The 22,530-nt window shown below is 37.2% G+C and overlaps 1 protein-coding gene across 1 annotated transcript in view; it reads right to left on the bottom strand.

Annotated features, from left to right (window-relative positions):
- The window catches only part of RUNX1T1 (RUNX1 partner transcriptional co-repressor 1), a 137,439-nt gene that overhangs the window by 20,886 nt on the left and 94,023 nt on the right, over positions 1-22,530 (bottom strand). The window contains 3 exon segments of the mRNA XM_032760027.2: positions 7,181-7,382; positions 7,940-8,025; positions 12,727-12,977. Of these exon segments, the coding sequence (XP_032615918.1) occupies positions 7,181-7,382; positions 7,940-8,025; positions 12,727-12,977 (539 nt within the window).

Genomic DNA, 22,530 nt, shown 5'->3' on the forward strand with positions numbered 1-22,530 from the left:
CCTAAAACATCCTAAGATTCTGAGGCTTAGATTCTAAAGAAGCTAATTCTTAACCGCTAACTCTTAAGCACCTATAAAATATCAATTGCTAGAAAAAGGAATCATCATTCTAAAATGTAGTGGTAGATGCAAAGACAGAAGAACATATATGATATGGTCTAAAATGTTAAACGTATACATATATGCAACTACTGAAAGATGAAAACATTATAGAAAAGTCCTTCTAAATTAAGTCTAGCTTGCTTTGGGATGCAAATTGCTTGGCGGGGGAGGGGGTGGTGAGAGGGGATGAGGATGAAGGGAGCCTCTTGAAAATAATTCACATCTATGAAGAGAGGAGACTGGGTCAGAGTGACAGAAAATGGTGTAAGAAATGTGAAAGAACAGAAAGAGCAATCTATGATGTATGAAAGAGATGGAAGATGCACTACACTTACGACAGGATGGAGACCATTGGATACTAGATACTGCAAGGGCCGCCATCAATATACATGAAGGGATGAGCTGATAGCCTTTGGAGAAGCAATGTGACCTCATATGACCCAGGACAGCAATGCTCAAAGCTTGGCAGCACCTAGGTATGGCCTTCATCCTGTAGTGGGCAGAATGAGGCTGTGATCATGATAACATCTATTACAAAAACCATCAAAAGAAAGAAAGAGTTAAGTAATTTTATCTTTACAAATGCCACTTGTTTTTAAGGATAATACATTCAGAAATCTTCATACTAGGTTTCAGAAGCCCAAATCCAACCTAGAAGCTAGCAACTGCTTTAGGATTTCCATCTTTTACAGCAAACTTACTTAATGCTCCAGGAAGTAACCATCTCCTCTTAATTTTAAAAGATGGACATGTTTAACTAATAGTTCCATATTTTTAAACCCAATATAGTTAAGTACAGTAGGCATTGGCATTATGAAGTCAGCTGAATGATTGGGAGATTAATTTCATGATGTGATTTAAAGAAATCAATACAAGGGTACAAAACTCCAAACATTTACATGCAAATATACACAGAAAAACTTGTTTGTGGTTTTCATACTTTGAGAGTATAGAAGTTGAAATATTTCATTGGCTGGGAGAAATCTATTTTTCTATAGCCTTGTATTATGAATTAGGGTCCCAAAGGACCACAGATTTACTATATTTAAGACAGGAGTCTTTTCTAATCTCTGTGCCTATTAAAGTAGCCACCTACTTAGAAGTACTTTGTAGATGAAAAAATATGTATGAATCCACTGTAACTTCACAATCTTGAATGCCAAGGAAAAACTTTACTAGTTTCATTTACCACTATTCTTTAAATTTCTTTTTGATTTTATTTTTTTAATTTTTTAATTTTATATTTTGAGACAAGGTCTTGCTCCGTTGCCCAGGCTGCAGGGCAGTGGCACAAACATGGCTCACTGTCACTTTGACCTCCTGGGCTCAAGGAATCCTCCCATCTTAGCCTCCTGAGCAACTGGGACCACAGGCATGCACCATCATGCCCAGCTAATTTTTTGATTTTTGGTAGAGATGGGGTCTCACTATGTTTTCCAGGCTGGTCTCAAACTCCTGGACTCAAGGGATCCTCTCACCTCAGCCTCCCAAAGTGCTGGGATTATAGGCATGAGCCACTACTCCCAGCAGAAAGTTCTTTTTGAGAATGCACATCTAAATAATAACAGCTAAGACATAACACATCTACTATGCGTCAGGCACTGTCTCATATGTTTTTTACCTATTAACTCATTATACAGAAATGCTTATGAAATACCTATTACCATCCCCATTTTACACTAGGAAACTGAAGCACAAAGAGATTATGACCTGCCAAAGGCCGCAAAACTAATATGAAGAGGAATGAGTAATTTGAATCTAGAAATTTTACTGAGTTTGTGCTTTCAGCCTTCATGCTAGATTTCCTGAGCATTTAGAGAGCAATGAGAAATTCCATAATTCAATCATATGACAATCATAAAACTTGCCAGCTAGCAGTATTTTAAAATACTAATTCCTCTACCAACCCACTTGGAACAGGGGATGGTATTAATTCAACAAACTCCTGAGTTACTAAGCTTTTTTCTTTTTCTGAGACAGTCTCGCTCTGTCCTCCAGGCTGGAGTACAGTGGCACGATCTTGGCTCACTGTAACCTCCTCTTCCAGGGTTCAAGCAATTCTCCGGCCTCAGCCTCCCGAGTAGCTGGGAGTACAGGGGTGCACCACCATATCTGGCTAATTTTTTGTATTTTTAGCAGAGACGGGGCTTCACCGTGTTAGCCAGGATGATCTTGATATCCTGACCTCATGATCTGCCCGCCTCGGCCTCCCCAAGTGCTGGGATTACAGGCGTCAGCCACCACTCCAGGCTCTAAGTTTTTTATAAATACTAAGCTTGATTTTTCATTACACTTAAACAAACAAAACTTTTTGATATTTCATTCTCTGGCAAGTACTAAACTCTTAACAAACAGAGTGAAGGTATTTTTCTAAATTTACTACCACGTCATCGCAATGTTCATACATTTTTTAAAAGCACAGGGAAAGTGCATTTATATTTCAGAGTTTATGTCCAGCCCCTGACATTAGCCCTAAACCTATCATTAGAAAAAAATTTTGGCCAGGTACAGTGGCTCATGCCTGTAATCCTAGCACTTTGGGAGGTCGAGGTGGGTAGATCCCTTGAGCTCAGGAGTTCAAAACCAGACTGGGCAATACAGCAAAACCCTACCCCTACAAAAAATACAAAAAAATTAGCTGGGGATGGTGGCTGTCTACCTTAGTCCCAATTACTTAGGGGGCTGAGGTGGGAGCCCAGAAGGTCAAGGCTGCAGTGAGCCGAGATTATGCCACCACACTCCACCCTGAGCGACAAAGTGAGACCCTGTCTCAAAAAAAAAAAAAAAAAAAAAAAAAAAAAATTAACCCTAACGATGTGGAAGACTTCTAGAAAACAAAGAGAGCACACACAGATACAAGATAAACTACAGAAAGATTCTAGAATAGTCAAAAGCCAGTAAAAATGAAAGTAATTTAAAAGAAATAAAATGTCAGGAGCCAAGAAAGTGATGTTACAACATTCTGAGAGAAAAAGGAACCAAAGACAAAGACAGGAAAAAGAGCTACTACGGAGATTCTGACAAGCACTTCGGAAAACATACAAAGTGCTAACCAGCAACTGCCTCTCTATACATATAAAAGTAATTCTACTTCAGTGGTCAAATCTGTCAATTCTGATCACATTATCTTGCTCTTCTGTGAAGTATACCATGTAATAAAACTTAAATGTATAAATAAGTCATACTTTGAAAATAGAGACAGCAGTGTTAAAATTTGCTTTCTAATTTTGTTAAGAGTTGGATATTTGGAGTTTTCCCTGGAAAGTAAATGAGTAACAACAGTAAAAATAATAAATATCTATTATTTCAAGAAAATCTATTTTATGAAAAGTCCTTCAAGACGTCAGCTTGCATTTTATTTAAAGAATAGAAATACCATTATGAATTCAGTGTATACTCAGTGTTAAAAATTGTTTCAGAGGTTATTCAAAAAAGAGATTTTAATATCTTGGGAAAATACTTTTTCTTTTTTTTTTTTTTTTCTGGAGACAGAGTCTTGCCCTGTCCTCTAGGTTGGCGTGCAATGGCGTGATCTTGGCTCACTGCAACCTCTGCCTCCCAGGTTCAAGTGACTCTCCTGCCTCAGCCTCCTGAGTAGCTGGGATTACAGGCATGTGCCACCATGCCCGGCTAATTTTTTTTTTTTTTCTATCTTTAGTAGAGACGGGGTTTCACCATGTTGGCCAGGCTGGTCTCAAACCCCCGACCTCGTGATACGCCTGCCTCGGCCTCCCAAAGTGCTGGGATTACAGGTGTGAGCCACTGTGCCTGGCCAGGAAAACTCTTAAAATTCAATTAGTAATAGATTAATCGAGTTATTTTACTAACCCCCTATACTCACTTAATACTATGGATATATTTCAAAAGTGAGAATGGAATTGAGTTTAACAAGTACAACCCATCAGTCTTGAAAGTTACATTCTCCTCTGTGCACTTCCCAAATATAATTTTAAAATGCTAAGAATGTGTGCATGACTAAACATTCCCAGTGTTTCCAAGTTAGGGATATAAGTAGGGCAATATTTTGAACCAAAGATATCTTCTATAATATATTCTGAAGATCTCATTTGAGACCAGACAGTAGTTTAAGAAGCAAAATAATTAGGCTAAAAGAAATACATACAACTGTGGGATATGGAGATCTAAATGTATATAAAGATATAGACATATCCATAGCTTTATCTGCACACATGCACTCCATTAAACACTTTCCAGTCACAGAAGATAGATTTACCAGCTAATAATCTCCAATCCTTTCATTACACACATCAATCCATTCAACTCCAAAGCCTGGAAGAGGGACTTAGAAAGCACTTAATGTAAATGATTGTGGCCCATAATTACAAACCACCTGTCCTCTTATTTACAGCCATAGCTCAGTTCCAGAAAATAGTACACAAGGCTGCAAGAATCAGCTAGTAAGGATGCACAGTGAAAAAAACTGTAAAAACACTATTGGATGCCAAAACTTGCACACTGCAGAGTTCTACACAGATCGTCTCTAAAGTTATGATAGTGTCTTAATGGCAACTTAGGATTCTGTGTCCATAAAGAACATAATGTCTTAATGTTGTCTATAAACAAAGAAATTAAATGCTTGTACCCTTTGACTAATACAACCTACAAAAGCTTAAGGCCAAACAAATATCTCAGGTTTAACAAAAATATAAATCCACTGAACATCGTTAAAAAATAGTATAGTTTGCATACTTTTAAAAAGGAGTTTTTTTAAACCAAGTTTATTCTTTTGGTTATGTAGCAGGGACAATGAATCTCTCTTCCTGGAGAACATGATACATACCTATATCACCAGAATCTGTGTGTAGTAGTAGTGACTATACACAAAATGGCCCTTGTTGTATGTGCTGATAACTCGCTTAGGTATGAAGTCTGATCAATTTCGGAAATGTTTCTTTTACAGTGGATGGCAGATAATAGCAATCTGGTCAGTTTGGCCGACTGAATTGAGGTGGCTATTCTATGGCTTGAACACTAGCTATTCCCTTGCCTTCTTCCACTAGACCCAGAGGCCCTCAAAGAAAGAAATGAAGACTCTTTTTCCTTCATTAGAATGCCTAGCACAATGCCTGGCACATAGTAAGTGCTCAATAAATAAGTACTGACTCAATGAATGTGTTCAATAGAATAAGCCAAATTAGATGTTTTAACTCCATAAGTTTTACTTACTTTAAGGCTCTCAATTTTTGCCTAGAATGGATGGTTATAAATATCCCCTCTGTCCTAAGCAAATCTCTCATGATTAATCAATTTTTGTTCATAATAAGGAAATAAATACAAGATTTTTTTTCCCACTCTGCTCTAAATAGTTTGGCTTCGACCAATATTGGCTCAAACCAAACGTAATTCTGTTTTCGTTGCTTGCCTTAATGTGACCTGACAAATACAGTTTTGTCTTTAAAATATGCTTTAGAATAATGCTTGTTAGGTAAATTAAGTGCCTTAGACTCTTTCATTATTTAATACTTATGATAATAGGCATTCAGCATTCAGAGATCAGCAGAAATCTACAAACCTAAGTGCATAGAAAACTACACTGGCTGGGAACAAATTGAAAACAATAATGTGATCAATAGATAATATACTTCACGTTTTAAACTTTTGATAATCAGCCATAGTACTAATGAGGCCAAAGTTATGAACTTAATCTGCACGTTTTGCAGCATGGACAGTACTCTAACTTGAGTTAGCAGATGGGTATGGGGCCAATGCATAAGAGAATATGAGAGAACAAGAATCCACAGAAATCCATCTTCGTAAGTTTACTCAAAAAGTATTCACACGTAATGGGTGGCAATGTCAACGACAACACCGTATTATTAATTTAGGTAAAAGTTCACAGGTCACACAAAAATTCTTTCAGGTTGAAGATTTCTTTCAACATATATGGGATTATATTCTATCTATAACCCCATCAATTCCCAAATATTAATAAGAAATACAGTTACATACTAACATTCCATTTCTAAGCCACAACTATATCATGAGTCCTATTATAAAACTAGAATTAATACTTAAATCAAACACAGGAAATCTACACTTTATCATTAATTTTAAAAACTGTCCAAAAATATTATTTTAGGTCTCCTTCTGAGGCGGGGTTGAGAAAAGTTTAAAAATATATATATATGAATATATATATATGAATATATATATGAATATATATGAATATATATATGAATATATATATGAATATATATGAATATATATGAATATATATGAATATATATGGATATATATGAATATATATACGAATATATATGAATATATATGAATATATGTATATATGAGAATATATATGTGAATATATATATGAGAATATATGTGAATATATATGAGAATATATATGTGAATATATACGAGAATATATATGTGAATATATACGAGAATATATATGTGAATATATGAATATATATATATGAATATATATGAGAATATATATGAATATATATGAGAATATATATGAGAATATATATGAATATGAGAATATATATATGAATATATATATGAGAATATATATATGAATATATATGAGAATATATATGAATATATATGAGAATATATATATGAATATATATATATATGATTCAACTAACAAACAAGATTGTCTTACAGGCTGTTTTTTGAATTAATAATTTGAAACATACATCCCTGTGTGCAGTGATGACATTGGTATGCAGTGGCAGAATTCACTAGAGACCTTGATGGAAGTGCCTAAGCCCCAGGCCCACTCCCTGAGATTGTTTTTTCTGTTTTGAGGCATTATGAAGGAGCACAAGTTTTAGTTATGCACATGAAATTCTGGTTCAGTGCTGAAACTCTGCCATCAGCTCAATACGTTCACCTGGAAAAGGAATTTAAGTTTTGTGGCTATCTCTGTCTATGCCAATCTGCCCAAATTCCTAACAGATAGACAAGACATATTGGAGGATATGTAAATTGTTTATTGTCTTAAAATTCCTTGCATATCCTTTAATTTTAAAAAGAAGTTAAAAATAAAGTCAGCATTAACAGCATAAGAAATATGTGTTTTCGAGATACTCATCTGAAGAAAAGTTACCTAGTGCAACTGGGTCTGGGTTGACGGGACTCTGCTGCCTGGAGTGGCTGCTGCTACTGCCACCACCTTTTTTTAAGTCCTCGGCGTCACTGTACCGCCGGATCCAGTAATTCAATTCTTCCCGGTCTGCTTCTTGACACCGCCTTAGTACGGTGAGAGATCGCCTTGTTTTTTCTACCATGTCCATTATGCAGTTTAACAGCTATGTGGGAAAGGGGAGAATAGGGAAGAGCATATAGATCATCACAATTAAAGATTTTGCTGAGTAGTGAAACAAACCATTTCAGGACAATGAAGGAAGCAATTTTATCCCTGAAGGTTTCAGTCTAGTATTTTCTATGACTAGATTTGAAATTTAGAGCCAATAGATGGAAAATTCAATGGGAATGAGTAGATGTATGAACACGAGTCAGAAGGGAAATTTCACCTGAAGGCATTATAGCCAGTAAATCCACCTCTCCAAATACTAATCCCATTACTTTATAAATCAAATGACCTTTTCACAATAAAACAGTAGCCCACTGATCTGGCTTTGAGAATTCCTTTCCAAGATCTAAACATTTCTCTCAAGTGACTTTCATATCAACTTAGAAATCAAATCCTATATTCTACTTCAGATATTCTCGCTCATTTATTTTTTCAAGGATAGCAGGAAAAACAACACCTTCAAAGGATCACCAAGTTTTTATTTTATCACATAACCTCACTGCAGTTGTTTTCCAAACATTTTTTAATCCCAAATGATTACTGATGTCTTACATGGTCAAGATGTTTCCACTCTTCTGCCCATTCTCTGTCTGTTAGTCTGTGATCAATCATTTCTTCTTGACGTGTGCCATGCAACCCTACAAAAATAGAGAAGGCTGAATAACCCGAAAGCATTCAGTACACAACCCATACACACACAGACTCATAGCAAGGACTATGTGGGCAAACTCAATGATGTAAAAACACATTTGATTTTGGATGGAGACATGAGTCATATTTAGATTCAGAATTACCTAACAGATTCCTCATAGAATGATAAAATACTAGAACTAGACGGAATTTTAGAGGTCATCTGGTCAGAAGCCTTATTTTACACATAAGGAGACAGTTAAGTGACACCAAGTCCACAACTAGTTATCCATGCCAACACTCTGTAAGTAAAAATATATTCTAACTCTTAATAAATACAAGAAACCACAAGTAGACATTAAGTGATTTTTAAAGCATTGCTGTCCTGCATTAAAAATAAAGACAGTATAAGTCATTTTATATAGGAAGGGATATGCTTTCCCAAAACAAGCATGGTAAATTTTTCCACATTTCAGCCTTGTATAAATGAATACAATCCTAATACGTACACCACCACGATAAAATTAGACCACGAAGAAAAGGCTTGTATAATATGGAGCTACATATACTCATTCGGTTTACCAAAATTAAAAAATAAAAGTAAATTGGGTATTCTTCATAAAAAAATTAATATACCAGATATAATTTGACAAATATCATAAATCCAAGTGAACCAACTGAAAATCCTAATTTGAAGTCCATAAGACTTAATGCTCTTTAGCATCATAGTTAAGATACCACTATGAAAAAGTAATATATAAGTGTTTACCAAGTGAGCACCAATATTAATTAATTTAAGCAGTTAGCTAGGATGCTCATTAAAATAGGAAGTAAATGTGTCTCACTAAAAAGAGAGGCTGAAAGGCTCCGAACAGAGAAATCTGGAAATGTGTTATTCCCCTTACATATTCACTTTATATTCTACTGTATAGGAAAGCCCTTGTGCTGTGGCATTATTTTGCATTTTAAATTATCAAAACTATTATTTTTGGTTACCAATTTTCAAAATGTTACAGCAAATAAAGTTTCTTATAGTTTGGTTTCTAGATAACTGGACTACCTCTCTGTGGAACTTATGTATAAAGTTTCTTATAGTTTGGGTTTCTAGATAACTGGGCTACCTATCTGTGGAACTTATGTAAGAATTAAATGACCATAGGAGTTATAAGACACTGAATTTTACTTTTTGTGAGATTTAAGTGGTTAGAAATCCCTTTTTTTAGCTGATTTACACAAATAAAGATGAGTCACATGACTCTGTTCAGCCAACCACGTAAAACGATTTCATTTACAACTGATGGAAGTGAACAAATTTATGATAGCCCCTTCTCAGACTAAATAAAAAGGTAAATATAAGACGCTTTGTACCATTCCTGTCCAATTAGAACATATTCTGAGATATATTTTTAAAGTTAAAATTGTCAATGCCACCTATTGGTAAAAAAGTAAAAGTGCAAATATGTTTTATTAATTTGCATAATATAAAGACACTGGCAAAAAATAGTATTTAGCTACTGCTCTGTTGTGATTATTTCAAGTTGAAATGTTTGCAAATATGTAATTTTTGTTAACTTGTTGCCTGTGTTTTAGGGAAAAACCACTACTGTTAAAATTAGTCACCATACAAAACAACCAGAAAGTGATAAGGATATAAATGTGACAGTGACTTTCATGTTAGAGGTCTCTGAATATTTGCCTTTAAGGACAAGAATTCCAGAGGTCTCAAAAGCTTGAAAAATTCAGCAGAAGAAATCAACAATGACACAAGCTGTAATGCCTGGAGTAATATTAATGAGCAACGGGATATCTGTGGTAGTGGGATTTCAGCATTTGTGAAACAGTACTAAGCTTCATCTCATTTTAAAAAAAATACTAAGTGCATTAGAAACATGTTTGAGCTTAAGTACTTGGTGAAAAAATGTAAGATTCATCTGCTGCTTTTGAACTCTGAAAGTCATTTGTTAGATATAATCAAATCTTTAAAAATAAAAAATAAATCAAGATTTTATGTTTATTAATTTCTCTATTTAAGATACTTAAATATTCAGCAGCACACAATTTTTATTTATAGTCATAATACCAGAGGGATGTACCAGGGGGAACTAGCTCATAATCATTAAATAGCTCATAATCACATTTTCATTTGTGGGAAATTTGACACTAATGTTGAGTCTCAACTGATTATTTTGTTTTAGAATATTTTAACTAACTAGGATAAAACTCTAAGCTTACTTATAAACTAATGCTGCTAAGAAGTTACTTTACTGAAGGATTCCAGTGAGTATATGTCCCTACACATAATAGGCATTTATAAATCACACCAGACTAAGTATATCTTTATGACAATTTTTATATTCTCAAAATGGCAGCCTGATGTAACACCATAATTTGTTGCTCATACATCAAGATTTTATTTTACATTAACACACACTAAACTCTGCCAGACTTTAGGGATGGTTTAGTAGCTGCACATATTTATAGAGATTAGCACTATTAGTTTTATAAGCTAATATAATCAAAAGGTAAGGAACATGGTCTGAAGAAAATCACATAAAACCAATGGATACAGATATAATTCATAAAGGGATATTTTACATTACTTGATGAAAACATAATCATTGCACATAAGTGTAATTACTTCCTTGCTGATTACTGTATAGTGCACTGGAACTAATATTTCACAAAATAGCACCTGCTGCCTAAGAAACAGGCCATTTGCTAACACATCTACAAAATGGGATCCCTTGAACTGGTCTCACCGTGACCTGATGACTCCACTGCTATTTAAAAACATGCAATCATGGTTTTCAGTCCTTAAGTCATAAATAAGTGGTAAGGCTTTGTGTAGAAGGGAGTTGTTATCACATTTGATTTTGGGGTTAAAATATCAATCCAGATCAAGAAATAGCATAACCACTTTTGAAAGCTCTTCAGAAATGGTACCTGCGAGAACATTAGACAGATTGGCTATTAAGAAAGCACAAATTATATGCTTAGCCATTTGTCTGACACACTATATAAACGTAGAAATTACTGTTGTGGAGAACCAGAACTACTAATTTACTGTCTTACAACCAAAGCCTCAATCGCCCCTCCTCTCGCCCTGACTCTCTTTCTGCTTTCTAGACATTTGGGGAGTTGGGTGTAGAAAGGCAAAAAAGGCCTACACGTGGAGCCCCTGTTTGCTAGCAGTGTAGTTGGAAATTGAATGTAAACTTCTATATATTAGGGCTCTCTCTGCCTGTGGCAAACAAACAAACAAACAAACAAAAAAACAATCACCATCACTAATCAAGTAGTGAATAACTGGCTGGCTGCATTCCCCAGAATTCTGTATCCTCAGCTCCATTTTTTGGTTTTCTATTTGCATTTCATCCCTTGCTCTTTCCAGTGTCCAGGCCACTAAGTCACCCTCATCAGGAAAGTTTGCCAGCAATTAGTTACAAGGTAGAGATTATGTTCTGTTAGTGGGTGATGTGGACACAGGAGATGGAAAAAGAAGAGGAGACTGACTATTGCTCTCAGTTAGACTCACCACTAATTAGGAATTGAAGACACCCCAGTAACAGTGTACTTACTGATAACCCTCTGAAACACTATCATCTCCACCACTGAACCACTGATCATGTGTTTAAAAACTTACCTTGTTCATCTTCTCTCTCATTTTTCATGGTAGATATTTGTTCTATAGAAGGCAATGTCTTCAAAATGCTTTACTACTTTTTTTTTTTTTTTTTCTGAGACAGGGTCTTGCTCTGCCACCCCGGCTGAGGTGCAGTGTGTGGGGTGCAGTGGCATGATCTCATCTAACTGTAACCTCTGCTTCCTGGGCTCAAGCGATCCTCCTGCCTCAGCCCCACAGGTAGCTGGGGCTAGAGGCGTGCACCACCAATGCCCGGCTAATTTTTGTACTTTTAGTAGAGACGGGATTTTGCCATAGTACCCAGGCTGGTCTCAAACTTCTGAGCTCAAACTCATCTATCTGCGTCAGCCTCCCAAAGTGCTAGGATTATAGGCATGAGCCACTGCACACAGACAAAATGCTTTACTTCTAATAGTTTTATGCAACGAAGGAATGAACACAGGGAAATAGAACACATATTTGCCCAAATTCACTTCTTCAGTATTCTGATCCTTGACCCAAAATTGTCAATATTAACTTTAATCACTGGCATTTTCAAGTAAAAAAAAAAGTACCAAATCATTCCTCCGGAAACATCTGTTAAGCCACAGATAGCATGCCATATCATACTTTGGAAATATGGAATATCATGGAGGCTCAAAAAAATCAAAATAAACGTAGAGACTATCTGAAACAAAAGATACAAGAAAATCAAGTGATTTTTAAAAATATTTGTGGCAGGCAGACTGCATATGAAGTCTCATGTTAAAATAGAATTCAAGCTAAAAATTTATTTTGCATTTGTTACCAACACAACAATTGAGGGTCTTGTATTAATCTAGATGCCCTCCTCCAAAGAAATTTAGTGTACTGTCTTAAAGAATACAAGTGATTAGGAGAGAGAGAGCACAGCTGTTAAGTCTATTAATACCAATCAAGTTTTTTTCATAAAGGAGACAATATAAAGCAAGATACGAGAATTTTCATCCCTATCACAGATTTCAAGCCTCAAGTTCAGTTCAGAAGTAATGGTGCAAGTCTTCAAGCACCCAATCCCATAAGAAGTGAACAGATCCTTCAGTCTTACCCATAGGTCTGTTTCTGTCCCTGAGGTCCCTGTGGCTGGGGTGTCGATAGGAGTCCCTGTAGTGGTGGGCAATGGCCATATCATCCAAACGGTAATGCTGAGGTGGAGGTGGGGTGGGGTGAGGCAGGCCATTGGGCTGGTAGGATAAGCCGTTATTTGGACTGTACCGCTGGCCTGGGCTAATAGTGCATGGTCGCTTGCTTGGATGTTCTGAGTGCAAAGGCTCTCTGTCAAAGCCATTTTCTTTGGTTCTAAGGGGGAAAAAACAAGAGTTTGTTTCATCATCTATTCAGAAACCAGCACAGTTCAGTCACTCATATTTGAGCTTGGAATAAAAACAGAATATTTTTTATTGGCCAGAAACCTTCTAAACTCAGCTTCCCAGAAAACATATGGGAATTCACTGAGACCTGTGTCGAGACCTAAATGATCACAAGCCTGCAGATAGGAAAAAATGCTTCACTTCTCATCAAATTAGCAAATATCTTTTCAGTTGAAGCTCATGTGGTTAAGTCACAAACAAGAGGAAACTCAAGACTCCTGTAGGTAACATTTTAATTCAAAAAACGGTGCTTGATTTCTAACAAGTTACCCTAAGACCGACTGTATTTGATGAAGATTCATTAAGGTAAAACATCACCACTCTCTTGATGAACACTTAAGGTACACCTATTCCACTTGGTATCTGACTTCTGTGTCAGAGAACATCTAAGAACTGTGTTGTCCAATACAGTAGCTACATGTGGTTGTTTAACTTAAAATGTAAGTTACTTAAAATTAAATAAAGCTTAAAATTCAGTTCTTCAGTATCAGTAGCCACATTTCATGTGCTCAACAGGTACGCGTGGCCCGTGGCTTCAGTAGTGGACTGCACAGATACATAACATTTCCATCATCGCAGAAAGTTCTATAGGAAAGTAAGGATCGAACTGAGCGAATACAGTATGCAATGCAATGTCTGGGGCCCTGACATTATCTTGAGTCGCCAAGGTAATCAATCAACAGTCATACAGAGCTAGCCTGGCCTAGAAGGAAAATCTAGGTCAACCCCCTTATTTTAAAGTTGAGGAAACACATACCCAGAGAGCTAATGTATCCTGTCTCGGGTCATCAGGTCACATGGCAGGACGGGAACACCCTGACGACACATCATCATGTGATGCACAGGACTCTAAACTTGGCTTTCAGAAGGAATGCATTCTGTAAATAAGACCTGATAACTAGTCACGATTCCTTGATTCTCAAATAAAAGTAGGAGTAAAGCAGTAATTTCTGGCTGTATATATTTCTACCGCATAGAGACTAGCCCCTAATATATTCAATAAGATAGAAACAAACCATATTCAACTTTGACTGTAACCACTGCTCCCAAACTTACTTTTTACTTACAAGACCAGCACTCTTATCTTTAGACAGGTGGTAACATCTATTTTCCCAGGGACATTTTCTCATAAGAATTCTACCAGTTCACAGTGGCTGCAGACTTCTACATGCCTTCTTCTTCTAGATAGTGGAACAACAGCATAGAGGCACTTCTTCTACTTTCCCGGCATCTAGTGATGGCATCTAGTCTTTGTCTGATAACACTAGAGCAATCCAGGTGGAAACTGAATCAACAACAGAGATAATCAGGGGCGACAGGATTCTACAATGAACCATCCTTTACGCCCCTTTAGGGTGGGCCCCCCAGTGACAATTCATACACACCAGGTTGAGAAGAATAAAGGACTTAGAGACAGAAGGTATAGGCATAGAAAGAACTGAGGGTAAATCTTCAGAGTTTTATGTTAAAGAACATGCTCACTACATACTAAGAAGGATGCACTATTATGGAGCGGGCAGGGGACCCTTAGGACTCAGCCGTGTGACCTCCAGTTACTTAACTTTCTGGCTTCAGTATTCTGCTTAGTAAAATGGGACTAATAGGAAACAACATTTGTAAAAACAAATTAAGAGGCAATCTAATTTATACTTTACCCTATCTCAGGCTTTTTTTTCCCCCAGCTCCTCAATAATAGCAGCTGTAAACTATTAGAGAAAGAAAATAAATGTCCTTTAAAAACTCTACATGAGGCCAGGTGTGTTGACTCATGCCTGTAATCCCAGCACTTTGGGAGGCCGAGGTGGGAGGATCACCTGAGGTCAGGAATTCGAGACTAGTCTGGCCAACATGGTGAAACCTCGCCTCTACTAAATATACAAAAAGTAGCCGGGTGTAGTGGTGCATGTCTGTAGTCTCAGTTACTCAGGAAGCTGAGGCAGGAGAATCACTTGAACCCCAGAGGCGGAAGATGCAGTGAGCCAAGATTGTGCCATTGCACTACAGCCTGGGCAACAAATGCAAAACTCTTTCTTAAAACAACAACAACAATAACAAAAAAACTGAGGGTAAATCTGTAGAACTTAATGTTAAAGAACATGACCACTACATACTAAGAGGGATGCACTATTCTGAATAGACTGGCCAATATTGGAAATGATGGCAGAGCATGGCCCCCAAGGGAGTGGCGGCCAGGAGTCCTAATGCTGCTCCCATCAAAGTATGTGTCTACACTAAAACATACTGACTCCTTACATATTCATCATTGATATCAGACTAAAATATCCAGTGTAGCTCAGACATTACCTAATTGCATTGCTTTAAAATAATTTTTAAAAGTAAACCGAAACATTCTAGATACTGATTTATCTTCTAAGAATATATACCCATGTGATTCTAATCTGTATTTGCATATCCTACAAATTTCTAAATAATACACTTCAATATTCAATGCATATTATCAACATAAATCAGCAGGAAAATACTGAAGACTATTAGTGGCTATGAACATAATGCTAACACAGCACCTACCTTACTGGCATTGTGGTGTAGTGGAAAGAGCACTGGACTGGGAATCAAGAGACCTGAGATCTAGTCCTGGCTCTTCCATGACTAGCTGTGTGACCTTGGTCAAGTCACTTAACCTCTCTGGACCTCAGTTTATTCATCTGTAAAATGAAAGGGTTGGACTAGATCAGTGGTTTTCAAACTGTGCCACCTGAGGTGCTGAAGGGATTCTGTAGGCAATGAAGAACTTTTCCCCAAAACAATCAAGATTCTCAAGATTTAAACTGCCAGAGGAACCCACTTCTTATTATTCGTTTCAATCATTGGGGTTCCACCTAAGATTTCATTTTTAAAGGAAAAAGTCTGTGGCTAAAATCAAGTTTGAAAACCACTGGACTAGATGATTTCTGCAGTCCCTTCTAGTTTGCAAATTTTGCAATTCAAGTATTCTATATTTACAGCTAAATGCCATAGTTATGCAGATCAAAACACACGGTGCTGATAGTCCTCTGGCCAAACCATAAGTATCTAAGGCAACCACCTTAGCCAAGTTCTCCATTCCTTGGTTTGAACAATTTATTATTTATACCTTATTTTTTGTGCAAAAATTAGAAAATAATCCTCTTATCTTAGGGCAGCGCCTGCAGAATTTCTAAATAATGAAACATCTTTCTTTGACCGATTTGGGTCAAACCACCCCAACCTACTAGTTTTCTCTCCTTGATCAATGAAGGCAAAAACAACAACATTGGAGTAATTTTTATAATTTTTAAATGGTTAGATACACAATTTATCTTCATCCTTAGATGAACCCTTTGTTCAGTGCTATTACTTCAATGACCCAATTAAATGAGAGGAAAAAAGCATTTTTTTTTTCTAAAGCAAGGGCAGTAACGCCCAAAAGGCAGGCTAGGGTCCAAGTCTGTTCTCTCACTTCAATCAGGTCTTACTATCCTATCCTGGGGCCCATCACCCTGCTAGCTACTAAAATAATAAAGCTTATTACCTCACAAGGATAGTTTACATTCTAACAGTTGTGAAACATTAACACTTGCAGGGGTGTGGTGACTAACACCTGTAGTCCTGGCACTTTGGAAAGCTCAGGAGGAAGGATTGTTTGAGCCCAGGAGTTTGACACCAGCCTGGGCAACATAGTGAGACCCTGTCTCTACAAAAAATCAAAAAGTTGGCTGGGCATGGTGACGTACACCCGTAGTCCTAGCTAATCAGGAAGCTGGGGCAGAAGGATCACTTGAGCCCAAGAGATCGAGGCTGCAGTGAGCCATGATCACACCACTGCACTCCAGCCTGAGCAACAGAGTGAGACCCTGTCTCAAAAAAAAGGGGGAAAAAAAGAAAACACCAAAACTTTCACTGTCCACAAAAATAAAGCTATGAAGGGTCTCTGGTGCTTCCTCAAATTACTAATGTCTACTTACAAGGCCAGTTCTATTCAAAGCACGTATGTTCAGAAGGGTAACTCAAACAATTAATTGCCATTTGTCTGTCTGCTTCTTAGAAATGCCTACAACTACCTATATCTCGTTTGCTTGGGTGAACTCCATATTTGCATTCTTCATTGCCCTTTTCAGTGTATTAGGCAAAATTAGCAAAGACTTTTCATTGTCCCATACCAGTATACCCTTGAAATAACTCAAATTCTAGTAGAAATCTGAAGTGAGAGGTAAGTCTGTTATGTCTTAAGGATTTCTGAAAGTTTTATATTATTTGTTTTTTAAGTCTACCTGAGGATGTTATATCTCCTTACCAGGAGACATTTTCCTCAACACAATCTAACCACTTCAACATTTAGATCCCAATCACTTCTCTCTCGAGGTTTCATGTTCTGAGGGCAGGGGTGTACCCTTAGGACTCAGCTGTGTGATCTCCAGTTACTTAACTTTCTGGCTTCAGTATTCTGCTCAGTGAAATGGGACTAACAAACAGAATTTGTTTCTACTTGTGGAAACAAATTAAGAGACAACCTAATTTATACTTTACCCTATCTCAGGCTCTTTTTTTTTTCCAGCTCCTCAATAACAGAAACTGTAAACTACTAGGAAAAGAAAATAAATGTCCTTTAAAAACTACATGAGGCTGGGCATGGTGGCACACACCTGTAATCTCAGCACTTTGGGAGGGTGAGGTAGGTGGATCACTTGAGGTCAGGAGCTTTGAGACCAGCCTGGCCAACCTGGTGAAACCCCGTCTCTACTAAGAAAAAAAAAAAAAAAAAATTAGCCAGGTGTGGTGGAGCATGCCTGTAGTCCCAGCTACTATGGAGGCTGAAGCAGAAGAATCATTTGAACCTGAGGCACAGAGGTTGCAATGAACTAAGATTGCGCCACTGCACTGCAGCCTAGGTGACAGAGCGAGACTCCATCTCAAGGAAAAAATAAAAATAAATAAAAACAAAAACTCTACATGAAATATTTTTAAGATGATGATGAGCTAGAGTGTGCCGGAAATCCCTTAGTAACATTTATATAAAACAGTGTAACATTCAAGGAAACGGGGAAGTATGAAAAAAATCTATCACAAAATCATGACAATAAGTAGAACAAGAGGACAAATCTACATGGCAGAAGTGGGTGTAAGTTTTTTTCTCTACATTAAGATTTTTTTTAATATGAGGAACTACCACTATAAATATTGTTTTAGGGGAAGGCAAATTGGTAGAGCACGATAAACCTAAGAAAGAAGAAACAAATTCTAATATTCGTCCTGTTATTTATTTATTTAAATAAATTACGTGCCTTACACATTCACTTATCTGAGTTTTGACAGACATTTCACAAGTCCAAACTGGCCTCATTTCTCTTTTGCTTTCTGTGCCATCTTCTACCTAGTCACCTAAGTAGAAATTGGAAGTCACTCTACAACTTTCTTTTCCAAATCCAAGTCCTGTTGCTGATCTCAAGCATCTCTATATGGGTCCCTCTTTCCTGTCCCAGGATACCTTTATCTTGTCACACCACGGTCCCACTTTGCCAGTATCCCCCAGAGCCAGGGGCCCCCAGATTTGTTTGCTGTTTGCCTCCATAGCCCAGCCAAGTCCCATCCCTAGACTGTAGCTCCTTGAAAAATGAATAGGAGTGAGACACTGGGTCTAAAATTCTTTTAAGGCCAGGCATTGAAGACTTACTTTATTTTATTCTTATATTTCAGAAGTCTGTATCCAAATCTTAGGAAGGTAGTTCTATTAAACACAGACCAAAGACATTAATAACATCAAACACATCTTCCTTTCCTTTTCTAACACGTGCAGTTTGTTAAGATTGCCATAGAATGACTAGACATTGAATCAAGGGGGGGAAATCACTCTCATCATCATAATTTTTAAAACATAATTCAGCAAGAGGTCTCTTCAGGAATTGTTAGGAAAGAGGTGACTTTAGATATGAATTTCACATAACACACTTTTATTGGTACTGAATAAGGTACCGAAGCAAAATACATTACAAATTCCCCAGCATCCTTAAAAAGAAAATCAAACCTAATTCTTCATGACAACCTGCAGTGGTTTCTCTGTTTTGCCATCACTCTGGAGAGAGTGGGACATTTAGATGATGAACAGCGAGCTGAATGCCACAGGACCATCACTATTGGGCCAGATGGAGAGAAGCACCTTTAATCTCTCCATTGCTAAACAACCACCTAGGAGTGAGAACTTTCTGAGCAGTGTGCTAATACCTTTAGAAGTAAATAAGAGGCAGGTGGACACTTGCCACTCCAGACACACAAACGTGATGCCCAGACCTTCAAGGATTGCAATATGCAGGTTGGGGGAGCCATCTAAGCCTTCCCTCCAGCAGCGAGAAGGTGGAATGCTTCCGTCACGTGTCTGAAGCTGACCATCTGCTCAACAGTTAGGCTGTTACTGGCTGTTTCCCTTGCCTTTTCTAATCTCTGCCACTGCTGAAGTATTCAATTTTTGCTGCTCCTGCTGTCTGGAACTCTGCTTTCTTATTTGAATCTGTCATCTATATGTTTCTATTGGAGCCCTCCAGTTTTTTCTGGTCAGTGAACCAATCACAGCATTTGGTTCCTGGGCTGTCTGTGGCTGTTTTTATTGTATTTCAGAGATGCATTTTTTAACTAACTAAATAAATAAAGATGCCTGGAAGAGAGACCATTTAATACACTACTAAAAATGACTGCATTAAGTTTAATTTGAATTATTTGTTCAATAGTGGTTTTTGTTCTGTTTGTAGTGTTTTGCTTTGTTTTACGTCCCCAGTATGTGTAATGCACTATCCTTCACTTCAGTGGCAGTACAAAGATGAGAGAAACATGGTCCCTCAACCTTCCATAAGATTATTATTTAGGGCAGACTTTAATTCTTTACCATTAAAATGATTTAATTGGAGCTACAAGGCTTCTATACTTTCATACAGGACATGTATACAGAAGGTACCATTAAAAACAGAACAAATGTGGTATGTGAGAGCAGAGTGAGAGATTACTTCAGAATGTGTACTCAAAAGGACAAAGGTTTTGGAGTCACATAGAGATGGCTTCAAATTGTGGCTCTGCTATTTGCTGGCCATATAAACTCAAGAGGCTTAATCCTCTAAGAGCCTCAGTGTTTCTGCCTGCAAAATGGGAAATGATTATCTCAAAGCTATGGAGAGAACTATAGGAAAGAATCTAAGAAAAGAGCCTAACATGAATTTGGCATTCAATAAGTTAATCAAAGCATTTTGTTTTCAGGCAGGGGCATTCAGAGGCTGATGGTACAGAATCACGGCTATGAGAGCATGGGCATTTGTGTCCGAGAACCCAGGGTTAGAATCCCATTAGGGCTTCTGACAAGCTATGTGACTTCACACACATTATTTGGCCTTCTTGAATCTATGTCATAGGATTGTGAGGAAAGAAGTGCTATATGTTAGTCTGTCAATTATTTAGCACAGGGTCCAGCATATCTGAAGTGCTCAGTAAATAGTAACCATTATTATATTATTTATAATTGGGAAGCTTTCATTCAAATAGTAGATACTGAGTTAGGCCGTGAGGTATTAATAGAATTATGACATATAAGAACTAGGAAAGACAGCAGAAACCATCAGCTGGAATAGAGACTAAGGCGTGAGGAGTATGCAGTAAAGTTAGACCTAACAAAGCAGCAAGAAATCAGGCTAACAAGTTAAAGTTGAAGCTGGAATGTGGAGAGAACAAAATGCCCTGTATAACTGTGTTATCTTTAACATATAAATGTAATTTTCTGGCTGGGCACAGTGGCTCATGCCTGTAATCCCAGCACTTTGGGAGGCCGAGATGGGTGGATCACCTGAGGTCAGGAGTTTGAGACCAGCCTGGCCAACATGGTGAAACCCTGTCTCTAATAAAAATACAAAAAATTAGCCAGGCATGGTGGCGGGCATCTGATACCTCTCTACTTGGGAGGCTGAGACAGGAGAATCGCTTGAACCCAGGAGGTGGAGGTTGCAGTGAGCCGAGATCACTCACTCCAGCCTGGGCAACAAGGGCAAAACTTCATCTCAAAAAATAAATAAATAAATAAATAAGTAAATGTAATTTTGTGCTATTTCACTGAAAGGCCTCCAAACTGATGTGACTAATATTTTTAAAAATCACTCCTTGCAACTGTGGAATACATAATAGATGCAACACAAACTAGAATAAATAAATGTGGCATAAAATCCCTACATTTTTTTCATAGAATACTGAATGCAGGTTATACAAATTTAATTCTTATTTGCACAACTGACCCTACAATTCCTTGTAAAGTGTATCTATCTTTTCTTTTAGAAAGATAAAAACAGTGAAATCTCCATCATTTTACAGAAACAAAAAAAAGGACCTATTCAGTTTAGTTGGTGTGTACTGTCATAACGAATCTCACAAATACAACCAACATGATTTCAAAATGATTGCCTTTGACCCTCCAACCTTCAGCATTTTCTAACTGACTCATTAAGCCAGGAACACAGGCTAGCTGTGGCTCTACTGTTGTTAAAAATATATATAAAACCTCAGAATGTTATACTATGGCATCTACCCACTTGAGCAACTATAGAAAATAAATGAGGGAAAGTAAGGTGAAAAAAGAGAAGCTTAAGTCTTAGTTGAGTTTCCTTATTTAAATTCTGCACATTAAAACAATCTTATACAACTGGAAGATTTCAAATATGCAAATATGCTTGTTTCTCCACTAAGAAGCTTTGCAACATTAGGCAAGTTCTTTGGACCTTAGTTTGTGCAAGAATAAAGAGATGGGGGCCAGCTGGGTGTGGTGGTGCATAACTGTAGTCCTAGTTACTCAGGGGCCTGAGGCAGCACTTTCTACACGAGCCCAGGAGTTTGAGACCAGCCTGGGCAACATAGCGAGACACTGTCTTAAAAAAAAAAAATACAAATAACATCCCACGAGCAAATCCATAAATTTAAAGTATGTGTGATTTTTTTTTCTTTTGGTATGAAATGTAAAAAGGCAGGGTGTGGTGGCTCATGCCTATAATCCCAACACTTTGGGAGGCCAAGGTGGTAGGATCACATGAGCCCAGGAGTTTGAGACCAGCTTGGGCAACATTGCAGATCATGCCTAAGGAAAAAAAAAAAAACGAATGGGGCCTGGTGTATCCATAAGATCCCTCCCAGCTGACAAATTACATAACTCTAAAGTTCAAGCAATTCTTTTTAGAGAATAATGTTTAATTCTTGGGGGAGGAGGAAATACATATTAATCCAACTACATGGCCTTTGTATTGAAAGTTTAGAAGTGTTAAACTGAGAGTAATGTAAAGCATAATTACATTAAAATAATGACAAAAAGAAGGGGATTAATACTTAACATCCATCATTTGAGATAGTAGGGGGAACAAAATGGGAAACAAAACAACCATGTTACCTACACAAAAGCAAAGATTATTTGGTTTGATTTCTTAAGCAAGAAAAATCCTAAATCAGAAAAGTAGCATAACAGGTGAGAACACAATATTGAAGGCAAATTA

The sequence above is a fragment of the Hylobates moloch genome, unplaced genomic scaffold, assembly GCF_009828535.3.
Source record: "Hylobates moloch isolate HMO894 unplaced genomic scaffold, HMol_V3 SCAFFOLD_9, whole genome shotgun sequence".
Lineage (NCBI taxonomy): Eukaryota > Metazoa > Chordata > Mammalia > Primates > Hylobatidae > Hylobates > Hylobates moloch.